Source organism: Chelonoidis abingdonii, chromosome 2, assembly GCF_003597395.2.
Source record: "Chelonoidis abingdonii isolate Lonesome George chromosome 2, CheloAbing_2.0, whole genome shotgun sequence".
Taxonomy (NCBI): domain Eukaryota; kingdom Metazoa; phylum Chordata; order Testudines; family Testudinidae; genus Chelonoidis; species Chelonoidis abingdonii.
In genome coordinates, this window is record NC_133770.1 from 96,855,311 (window position 1) to 96,866,882 (window position 11,572).

The window sequence follows — 11,572 nt, forward strand, 5'->3', positions numbered from 1 at the left end:
CTTCCGCTTTGTACAGCCTGTAGTGCTGTGGAAACAACCTCATACCCAATACATTTAATTAACTGTATCAGCTGCATGCTAACTGGCTCCCCATTAGCTGAGTGAACAAATACTGCATCTGGTGCCCCCATTTCCCCAAGCCTGATAAGCTGACTTTGATACTTTGGCGCGCTACCCCAGGCTCCCGCAGACACTTGCCCCTGCTGTATGGACTCTGCCTCTGGCTTGCCCTGGGGCCGACCAACTGCACTGGATCCGCCTTGTGTGTGATTTGATTGCTTTCTGGGTTCCTGTGGCAATGAAACTAACTGGAGGGAGGGTGACGCAAATTCCTCCTGTCCTGTTCTGTTCTGGCTACAGCAGGGAAAAACTGCACCATGATTCCCTAAACATTCATGTACACTGCACCTGCTATGGGAGGCCCCCCCCCCCCCCGTCCTTTTCCTTCCTGTACCTATATCTCTTGTAAATAACTCTACCTCCCTTTGTGAATCTGTTCTCCTCTAGCTACCCCGCTCCACTGGTGTCAGAGGAAAAGGAGAATTAAGCCTTCCCTTTTGTGCACCCCTTCCTTTCCTCTTTTTGTGTCCCTCCTGGAACTACTCTGAGACTGCTTACCAGCTTCTGCCCCTTCTGCCTCCTTGACTGAGACAGTCCCCTATGCACTTTCTATCCCCCAATGCAGCCCAACCACTGCTTTCCCAGAGAGTGGGAGGTTTTTTTCGTTTTATTTGCCCCCTCTGGGCTGCCTCACATGGTGTTTCTCCTGCCCCTTGTCACTGTGTCCCAACTCCACCCGGTTTCTATGGTCTGAATTGGGGAAGAAGCTGCTCCCCCCTTGCTGTTCTTGTTCACTGTCCAGACTGATTCCATGTGGGGAGTTCTATGGAGCAGGAAATCTGTGCCCGCTCCCTGCTACCACTGTGTGCAATTCCTGCCGTTTTTATGTCCTGAAATGGGGAAGAGGTCCTGCAGCAAGCCAGGCACCAAAGCCTTCGTGCCCGCTACCCAGACTCTTCCGAGTGAATGAAGGGAGAAGCAGGGCCTGCTCCAGGGTTTTTGCCGCCCCAAGCAGCAAAAAAAACAACAACCCGCGATAGGCAGCAGCTCCACCGCACCACTTTCTTCTTTGGCAGCAATTTGGTGGCAGGTCCTTCCCTCCGAGAGGGACCGAGGGACCCGCCACAGAATTGCTGCTGAAGAGCCCGATGTGCTGCCCCTTCCCCTTGGCTGCCCCAAGCACCTGCCTGCTGAGCTGATGCCTGGAGCAAGTCCTGGGGAGAGACCAGGCCAGGCTGACCTCTTTAAATCCCTCATTCCTAGGTGATGAGTCATCCACCAGGCTGACTGCTCTTCCAGCAGTTTTACATCTCCCCTCCTCCCCAAGCCAGAAAGCATTGCCCTCCATTCCCAGTCAGCCAGACAACCCTCCACCCTCCTTGCCCAAAGTGCAGGGCAGTGATTCACATGTATGGCTAGATAGAAATATCTGCTCCAGGAGGGTGTAACTTTTATATTACATCTCATCTAACAAACTGGTATCACAGACTAAATATGAAATGGTTCTTTAGACCTGAACTTTGTGGTTTTATGAGCAGGCATCTCCTGGACTAAAAAGCTCTTCACAGATCAAATGCTAATTAAATAGTTCAAATCTTTGCCCTCTTTCTGCTCTGCTAATGTCAACATGTGTTGTAACATTGCTAGTCTAGTTTTGTGTGCCCTGGAATATGTAGCTGTCCTGTGCAACTACGTGGTCTTATTGTTTGTTTGGCAGACACAGGTGGGGTCTTGTTTGCAAAATTTGTGAGAGCAACAGTTCTGTTGCTTTTTATCTCTCGTTGTAGAAACCAGTAAGGGGTTTCTGCGTCTGGTTCTATCATAAGAAGCAGGATTAGAGGGTAGCTGTGGTTTCATATATTTGAAAGACTGTAGTTGAGAATACAAAGTAAGTTTTTGTACAGAATGTGAATGGTTTTTTAATGCTGTGTGATCCCAAGCGGCACAGTAATAGGTAGCTGAATCACTTGTTGTTGTTTTCTTTACTGTCAGGGTACAGGTCGACTTGGAGAGCTGCTTATCTGCCTCAAACTTGTCCTTCCCAGAATCCTGGTCAAAGACCGGTGTTCCTGATGAAAAATAGAGAATCCGTTCCAGAGCTGCATCAGGTCTCTGTCGATACCAGTGTATATAAGCATTACTCAGGGTTATGCCAGAAACATGACAGTCAATTCGTGCAGTTCTATCTTCTGCTTTGGTGATGGATAGTTGAGATTGTACCAGTACTTGGGCCTCTCCATCTACAGAGAAAAGAGACAAATGCCATTTAATCTGAAATTGAACAAACATGGAGGATCTCCAATTATTGCTTAGTAATGTGCCTGTGTGTAGAATTTTAGGGTGGAAAAAAGCAACTTACAAGACCAAACTACTGAAGCAACAAGAAAAACTTGCAATAGTAACATTCTCATTAAGTTATAATGAACCTGCTGCTGAAAAACAAACGAACATGAATGAGATTTCAGAAGAAGGGAGGAGTCACTTGAGCAGAGGAAGCGACTGATAGGCAGATCTGAGGGTGAGAAATGTCTAGTGACGATGAGTTATTTCATAGCAATATAGATTTGTGTTTTCCCTGTATAAAAGTTCATAAGGCTGGACTTTAAGATAAGAATGTCTCCTAAGCTGCCCTGGTTTCCCTCATGCTATCCTACAACTCATCTCTGACTGCTCCCTTCTTTGGAACTTTTTCAAAAAGAATATGAGATTTTTATAACAATATTTGAAGCAGGGGTCGGCAACCTTTCAGCAGTGTGTGCTGAGTCTTCAATTATTCACTCTAATTTAAGGTTTCAGGTGCCAGTAATACATTTAACATTTTTAGAAGGTCTCTTTCTACAAGCCTATAATACATAACTATTGTTGTGTGTAAATTAAATAAGGTTTTTAAAACGTTTAAGAAGCTTCATTTAAAATTAAATCAAAATGCAGAGCTGCCTGGACCGGTGGCCACAACCCGGGCAGTGTGAGTGCCACTGAAAATCAGCTTGCATGCTGCATTTGGCACACCTCCCGTAGGTTGCCTACCCCTGAGTTAAACGTACTGAGGTTCTCTGCATTCTTTTGTTTTTCAGCATAAACATTAGCAGATTTTATTAAGGAATAATGCTCTCAGCATGAAAAGGCAACTGATCTAACTTTTTCAAACAGTGATGAAAATAGATCACTAAGGGTCTGATGCAAAGTCCATTGAAGTCAATGGGAAATTCATCAATTGATTTAAATGAACTTTGGAATAAGCCCCAATTCCTAGGGAGAATTTATTCAGGAATTTTTCATCCTGTCTTAACGGATCCCACCAAGTTTATAGATCTGATAGAATTGTTGCCAAGGAAAACAAATCAGTAATCTGTTAAACACAATTCCTTGTACTTAATTTGACTCTTGTGTCATCCAAAGTCAGAGTTGCCTCAAGGATTAACTCTGTTTTCACCTAAATTAATAGTTTGCTATTGTTTCATTAGCTGGTTTTGAATTATATTGCTATACACACTCTGTCTGTGAAAGTGCTGTAACAGGATAGAGGAGATCCTACTGTGAAATATTCACAGACCACTATAGGCCAAATGCTGATTGCATTTACAGAGGTGCAAGACCACTACTGTCACTGGTGTTGCCTGTATGTAACTAGTGTTAGATTTTGGCATAATTCTAATGAGCTAGTGATTCTACTATACCTCCAACAGTGATATTCCTATAGCTGACATTATTCTCTAGGCCCGATTCTGCCCCTCATTACAGCACATGTTCAAGCAAATGATGTAATGTTGAGTGGATGCAAACAGGTCATTTGTCAGTGCAACTGTGTGCTATTGCTGCCCTCTACTGAGATATAACACATGCTTGTGTACATTAAAAACTGACTTTATCTTGTCTTCCAAGAAAGGCCATTTGTATCCTTAATTACTGGTATGTAATTTTGCTTCAAATGTATAAGTAAAATGTTGCTACAAGGTTTCATTTTAAAGATACAATATAAGCACATAACTATGAAATATTAGAGAGCATATGTGATGGCGTGTATCCACACATTGGCAAAGAAAGAGTTAACCTGAGCCATTGCCAGACAGCAATTACTACATTCAGTTGCATCTGGAGGGTGGGCCAGGCCTAATTTAGAATTATGCTCATCTGGGTAGGACCGGTGGCTGAATTAAGGATGAATGCTGGCTGGAAGGAACAGACTATCTGTAGCTGCTTGCTACAAGGTTTCTGGATTAAAGCCCAGGGTAGAAGGCAGGCCTGCCTGCTTTCCCATTTGCCCCCACTGGCAACCAAGGAAGGTGGCATAAAAGCTCCCTGAGATAAGGGGTATAAGGGTTACTGAGCCCCAACTTGGGTTGAAGTTCTGTAAAAAGGTTATTAGATTGTTGTTTTGTGTGACTCTCTGTAACCCTGGAAGGGGTGGGAGTGAATGTGACCTGGTGGGGAGCTGAGGCACAAGAAGTAGACCACAACAGGGCAGCAGAGAAGACTTTGCCAGACAGATGGGGGCATTTTGATGGTAGGTTTCCCTTTGACAGCATATTTAATTGTTATTAATGTTAAGACATATGTTACACTTTGGAGAATGTGTAAATTATTGTAATACAGTGGCCAGAGATCATCTGAAGAGTCACTGTACTCTTTTCAGCCTTTGTAGCTGAAAAACCAATATGAACAAAGAGGTGTTGGGAAGGGGGTTCTAGAGACTGCGTATAGAACTGTTCAGAGTTGGTAGCTGAGGGGACTGTGGGGATAGGTTTGGAGCTGGTGAGGGAACCTATTCCTCCTGGGCAGGGTGGCTAATATATAATGAATTATTTTCATCTCTCACTGTTCTCCTAACCAACTCAAACCCACCCTCAAATCCTTACACCCTCTCTTATAAAACTCAAAATGCACAATAACTTTCCTCCAAGAAACTCCTTTATTTACGAATGAGTTACAAAAAAATATGTGCAGGGACTGGGTAGCAGTTTCTGTATTTAAACAGCCTGTTTTGGAAAGTGTCATCTCTGGATCCACTTGACCTTTAATTCAGTTTGATTGCACTTGCACAAATTATTGACTGGTGCTTTTTCAGCCTGAGTGGAGAGGGCTGTGCTTTTTGGAGTGGGGCTCTGCTTTGCAGTAGAAGGATCTGAAATGTATCCCTGCTGCTACCAGGGAGTTCCAAGGCCATGGTGAGTAGCATAGTGAAAATTTCAGAGGTCATGGATTTCTTATTTTTCATAAAATGATGGAATGGAACTTCTGCTCGGCACTGCCTAGGACACTTTCCAAATGTCAGTTAACCTCATCTGTCTACACTAGACTTTTTTTTTCCCTAAAATTTTTCTCAGTTGCTACCCCTGGGTCAGTTCCACTGGTGGAAACAAATATGGGAATGCTGCTGTAGAAAGGTGCCTGTGGCTGCCAGCAGGTTTCTGTCTTTCAGGGTGTGTTGTCACTCTAGATTTACCTTGGCTCTTACCCTGGTTTTAGCCAACCCCCCTCTCCTCCTCAGACAAAACCCTTATGCCCAGGCTTATATGTGTTTTGAACCTGGGCTTGCTTGCCTGGCTAGGAGTGTAGATTTACAGCCTGGGTTTCGCTTTAAGATGGGACCAAAGCTATCTACTTTGCAGTGGGGCTGCAGCTGAATCCCAGGTCGTAGAGCTCAGGTTTTGATAGTCCTCTAATGCCATCCCACAATTTCCCGGGGCTGTATTTTCTGACTTTCTACCTACATTGCTAACTTCCCATTTGCCTCTCCTGGCTTATATATCTAGTCAGCATTTAACCCTTTGTTTCATCCAGCCTGCTCCATCTTTGCCCTACTCAGCTCATTCCAACAGCTTGAGAAGATGCTGTCCCAGCATGTCCTAGCTGGTCAAACCGTTAGGGTTCTTGTTGCTCTCTGGTGTGAGCATGACAAAACATGATTTTGAGAGGTGCACCTGAAGCCAGCATCTGTGTGAGAGCATCTCCAAGGGGCTGGCAAAGGAGGGGATCCAGCAGATGGCTCTCCAATGTTAGACACCTGAAGGTTTCTGATTCACTCCCATCACAAGGCAAAGGATGCCAAGCAAAAGTCCAGCAGTGACCCATCTGTCTGCCCTTACTGCAAAGAGATTAACTGGATGTTCACCACCACCCTGAATATGGATCCCTCCCTTCTTGCATGACAGGCTTTTTGAGCTGGGACAGTCTGAGTTCAAGACTGGTGCAGAAGGGATGATGGTAGCACCACAGGGTTCTCTGTTGGCAGACAGAGCAGAGGAGCAGGAACAGAGCCAAGACCTGGACTAGATCCTGGAGCAGACTGTGTGGGCAGCTGGGTTGGGGAATGTCCTAGGTCCATGTTTTGAGGATCTGTTTGGGCCCAGGGAATGCGCTGGAAACATAACAGTGGAGTCAGAGCTGCATCTGTGAAGTGACCACTGCTGCCACCTTTGTTGTTACTCTGGGGGAAAACTGCAGCATAAGTGGGAGAGATTTCTGGGTTACAACCAATAGAACTATTGATATGGAGGATATTTATGTGCTGTAGGGTGGCCTTAGCTTCAGTTGCAGGTGAAAGCCATGCCAGTCCCCTGGTCCCCCTTCCTCCAACCTTCCCACTGTGTATGATCCTAGTGTGTGTATGTGTGTGTTGCGGGGTGGAGATTTAAATGTGCAACTGTTGATTTATTCTAGCAACTGTTGCATTGATGGTGGGATGGAATCTGATCTGGGACTACAGGCTTAGCAAGCTTAAGTACATATTTCCACATATTCTTCTTTCTATACATGTCACACTGTAGTACAGTTATTCCAGTACTCGTATTACAGCACTGTGGCAGGAAGACTGCATTATAATTATCCCAGTGGCTGTAGCATGTGAAAACATCTCCTGGTGACAATAGCATCTTGGTGTTGTGCATGTGTGGCACAGTGTCTGGGAGGCTGGGGTGTGTGTGTGTGTGTGGAGGCAGTTCCATTGTCAGAAAGTTTCTGCACCCTGGTTCAGAAGCCTAGTAATGTTTCCAACTCCTGGTTAGTGATTTTTCTCCTCTATAAAAAATTCTTAGCATCAAGACAGTCAGGGATATTCTTGGGCAGGGCAAATTTCCAGCTATCACCCCTGCAGGTGCTGGAACAATTTGTATATAGTCAGGATGCTGAGAACCATTGAACCAAACTGTAAAGCCTGCATATAATGGAAAGCACTTCAAGCCAGGGGGTGCAGCAGCATCCCTAGTTCCCGCACCTATGACCACTCTGGTAGCGTACTAGTCCTCTCCATTCATTGATTTGCTGTTCAGTCAGCAAGGCGGAAAATGTCATCATCCTGATAAATGGCCTTCTGTCACAGGCCTGGAAAACTTGCTTTCTCTTCCAATCAGGGATCTTCAGCAGAGTAACATCCTCCAAAGGTTGTCTCTGCCTGTAATAGTGTTAAAACCAATATTGCTAACAGCCCCCTGGTCTGAGTGTCCGACCCCTGATGAAACCCAGAAATGGTAGCAAGCATATAGCACATTCAAGGAGGGACTTGATAGGAATGACTTTCTAAAGATTATTAACCAGAAATGAAGGAGGAACTGGATATCTGACTTCCACTATAAGTATCTGCAGGATGTGATCAATGACATGCTATGCTGTACCTATAAAAGCTACCTTTTATTACACCCTTTTAAATTTATACCTGCCATACAACTGATGTTTTTAAGTATGTCATAGTCATTTTTCTCTGAGCTAGATATCAGACCATCTACTCATGCTTTTAGCTGATTAAGAAAGCAACTATGTGTGTCGGTTTTGGTTTTTTTGGTTTGTTTGTACACTTTTGAAAGTCTGTGGCTCAGAATAGGGTGAGATTTTTGTACAGCCTGTCTATGGCTTTCTAACATTGTGTGATGCCAATAGGCACAGTAATACCTAGCTGTGTCATTATAGGTTAGTTTGTCTACTGTTAGGGTACAGGTGGATTTTTCAGTTGTCTTGTCAACGCTAAACTTCTCTTTGTCAAAATTTGATTTATCAGTTTGTGTCTTAAAGTAGAGTATCCATTCTGGAGCTTCTCCAGGTCTTTGTCGATACCAGTGTATATAAGCATCCCCAAAACTGATGCCAGAAACTTTACAGTCAATTCTTACTGTTTTCTTTGGTTTCCTTGTGATGGATAGCTGATCTTGTGTCGGTTGTACTTGTGCAGCTCCATCTACAAAGAAAGGAAGAAAAAAATACCATTAGCATGAATTTGGAGGCTCTCTGGTTGTTGCTCAGTAATCTGCATATTTGGAAAAAATCTAGAATGAAAACCAACTTACACGACCAAATTGAAGCCACAATGAGAACCTGCGCTAGTAACATTCTCACTGGCTTCAGTTGAGCCTGAATGTCAGAAACAGAAGGCTGCAAGTTAGGATTGCGGATGGAGAGCCGAGTGACTTTGGGGAGAGGAAGTGACTCACTTAAGTAGCAGCCGAGAACAGTTCTGTTGGTTGTAGATATGTCAGTTCCATGTGAAGTTAATTTGACTGTTAGTCATTAAGACAAAAGTGAGCCAGCATGAGTTTCAGCAAGAAGTCTAGTATGAAACAAATGCTCCAGTGAATTTAGGACCATATTCATTATTTCTTAAGAGGATGGACAATGAAGGGTTCATGTTGATTGGTGCAGTAGACCCTAACTTTCTTATTTAAGCCTTTATTCTGGAAAGCATCTGCATTAAGCCCATGCATAATCTTAAGTGCTTTGCTGCCCTCCCATTGAAGACCAATCATTGCCTGTTTCTATGTTAATGATGATTTTCCCCCCCTAGAATAAAAGCCTTCAGCAGTATTCCCTGTATGGTACAGAGGACTGTGCCTGTAAGGGCTGAGGTTCCCATACAGAGTCTGGGTGCGGCATTGAAGCATTTGTTGCTGTGAATAGCCAGCTGGAATCTGACACAAAGAAAAGCAGATCTTCTGCAAGCCCTTTAACACTGAGTGATCACTGAACACTACATTTACCTCCACCCTCTACCAGCAGCATTACAGGAGCTGTGGTCATGGTACTTGGTTTTTCTGGCTTTGAATCAGATATGTTATGTGTGCAGTGTCCTTATCTACATCACAATAAATATTTTTATTAATTATGTTGCTTTAAAAAAAACAAAACCTTTTAAAATAAGCTAGTGAGGAGTTTCTACAGCTGATGGTAAAATCAGGGAGGTAGCTGTAGTTTCATACATTTGATGGGATATGGGTCAGTATTCAGAGTGAGGTTTTTGTACAGGCTGTCTATGGCTTTCTAACACTGTGCGATCCCAGTAGGCACAGTAATAGGTAGCTTCATCATTAGGAGCTATTTCATTTACTATTAGGGTAGAGATGGGCTGGTCAGGCTTCTTTTCACAATTAAACTTATTCTCACTGGAGATTTTGTCAAAAACAGGTTGTGAGGATGAGATGTACAGAATCTGCTGTGGAGCTTCTCCAGGTCTGTGTCGATACCAGTGTATAACAGCACTCCTGAAGTTCTGAATGCCAGAAGCCTCACAGTCTATACGTACAGTTTTCTTTTCTGCCCTGGTAACAGACAGCTGAGCTTGTCTCAGATGTATTTTTGCACATCCGTCTAGAAGGAGGAAAAAGAAAACAAACCCAGAAATTAACATGAAACTGGAGCAGGTGACTCAGTAATCTACAAATGTGTAGAAAAAAGGTAAAAAGAACTTTACAAGACAAAACCAAAGGCAGAATAACACCCTGAAGGGGGAACATTTTATAGATTTTGCTTGGTCCTGCGTCTATCAGAAATGTGACTGTTGTGTTGGGGTGGACAGAGATACATTTGGGGACAGGAAGTGACTCATTTAGTTTGAGGTTTTGCTGGCTCCATATGCTAATTTAAGATAAGTTAGAGTTATGGCTGAAACTCATCCAAAGTTACTTTTATCAAAGAGCATTATCTGGCATAAAGCGAATTCTTTCGCTATCTTTAGACCAGTGTAGATTGTATTGTGGAAGTCTGCATTATAAAGGATTGAGCTTTTAATTTATATTACAGTGGTTTCTTAACACCTCTGTGTGGGTGGTGTCTCCATTGTGTGAGTTGCTATACATAGCAATATATGGAGTGACTGTCCCAAAGATTTTCCCTCTAAAAGGGTATTTGCACCAGCAGAGAATTTTTCGTACTTCATGTTTAAATATACCATATTCCCCCACCCTCCCCAACCAGAGTCATTATTTGCCAGCAGACTTATTCTAGGAGTCACAGCAGGAACGGGTCTTGAGAGAGATTTGAAGGAGAAGAGGCTAGTGGTGTGTGGGGAATGCCCCACCCCCTCCACACACACAAACCAAAAGTGGTGGAAGAAAGCACTAAGATGTTTGTCAGCAGGGATGCAAACTTTGCTTGTTCATTTGTACAGTACCCTGTGCAGTGTGGACCAGATCTGTGATTGGGGTTCCTAGCTATGACTGTAACTAATACAAAGATGAAGGGACAGGCAGAGCCATGTTGATGGCACAGTGAAGACTAATTTTCTTGGGGGTTATTTTCTTTACCTGTTGAACATGGGAGGTGCTGCCCTGAGTGGTGCTGTTGCCAGTACAGCACTCAGAACCCTTCTGAAGATATTAAGCACTTCCCAGGATCCTGCTCTCACTGAGTTCCCCAGATGTGAAGTAGTGGAATATCGCTTCCTACTTCAGTGTGATACTAGCCCTCTGTTCCATAAATAGAGTGATGTGCAGTGGCTAATATATCTGTGTGCTAATGCCCTCTACTGAGGTAGGATGGATCTGCAATTGTATATTTGCAGTCAATTTTGTCCTAGTTCTGAAAAAGGGCAAACTCTACACTGACATTTTTGTTGAATTAATTTGAGTAACCTCAATTTTTCTTTGTTTCCTTGTGAGCTAATCCAATCATGTTTTCTTTTCTATATTGTAGCTCCATTAGTTTTCTTGTGTCTTTCCAGCATCATTCAATAAGCTATGCTTCCACTTGTGCCCTGCTTTCAAGTATCATCTGCAATCACACGCTTTTCCCACAGATTCTGAAGAACCTGACCCCATTTATCCTCATTGCTCTAGTAACCCACCGGGGCAAGGACCAGGGCTGATGCAACCATTTAGGCGACCTAGGTGGTCGCCTAGGGTGCTGGGATTTGGGGGGCGCCATTTTCTTCGGCAGTGACCGTGGCAGCCAGATCTTCGGCTGCCCCAGTCACCTCCGGTATTTAGCTAAGCAGCCACGGCGTGCTCAGGGAGGAGACGGGGCAGGGGTGAGCTGTTTCACTTCTTCTACCTCCCAGGCTTGCGGCGCCAATCAGCTTAGGCACCGCAAGCCTGGGAGGCAGGAGAAATGAAGCAGCAATGGTGTGCTCAGGGTGCTTGTGCTTGTGTGCAGAACAGGGGTGAGGTAGGGCGGGTATACATCCCAGGCATGCGGCGCCAAATAAGCTAATTAGGCACACCGCAAGCCTAGGAAAGCAGGGCAATGAGCAGCAAATGGATGTGCTCAAGAAGAGTAGCATTGTGACTTGAATGTGCAGAAAGGGTGAGGTAGG

General features: G+C 44.1%; 1 protein-coding gene across 1 annotated transcript; it reads right to left on the minus strand.

The window, feature by feature from the left end:
* Positions 1-1,665: 1,665 nt before the first annotated feature.
* On the minus strand, positions 1,666-9,063 carry LOC116834765 (uncharacterized). Its single transcript, XM_075063385.1, has 4 exons — positions 9,024-9,063; positions 8,337-8,400; positions 8,163-8,227; positions 1,666-2,300 (listed from the first exon to the last, which is right to left on the minus strand). Exons 1-4 carry the CDS (start codon positions 9,061-9,063, stop codon positions 1,750-1,752), a joined length of 720 nt encoding a protein of 239 aa, XP_074919486.1. The 3' UTR covers positions 1,666-1,749.
* Between the last annotated feature and the right edge of the window lie 2,509 nt (positions 9,064-11,572).

Bases quoted from the DNA above. Each gene is read 5' to 3' on its own strand.
- LOC116834765 (XM_075063385.1), bottom strand. From the start codon at position 9,063: ATGACCACAGCTCCTGTAATGCTGCTGGTAGAGGGTGGAG. The intron at 8,401-9,023 runs GTAAATGTAGTG...TCTGACATTCAG, and splicing joins GCTGCTGGTAGAGGGTGGAG to GCTCAACTGAAGCCAGTGAG. The intron at 2,301-8,162 runs GTAAGAATTGAC...TTTTCTCTGTAG, and splicing joins CAAGGAAACCAAAGAAAACA to ATGGAGAGGCCCAAGTACTG.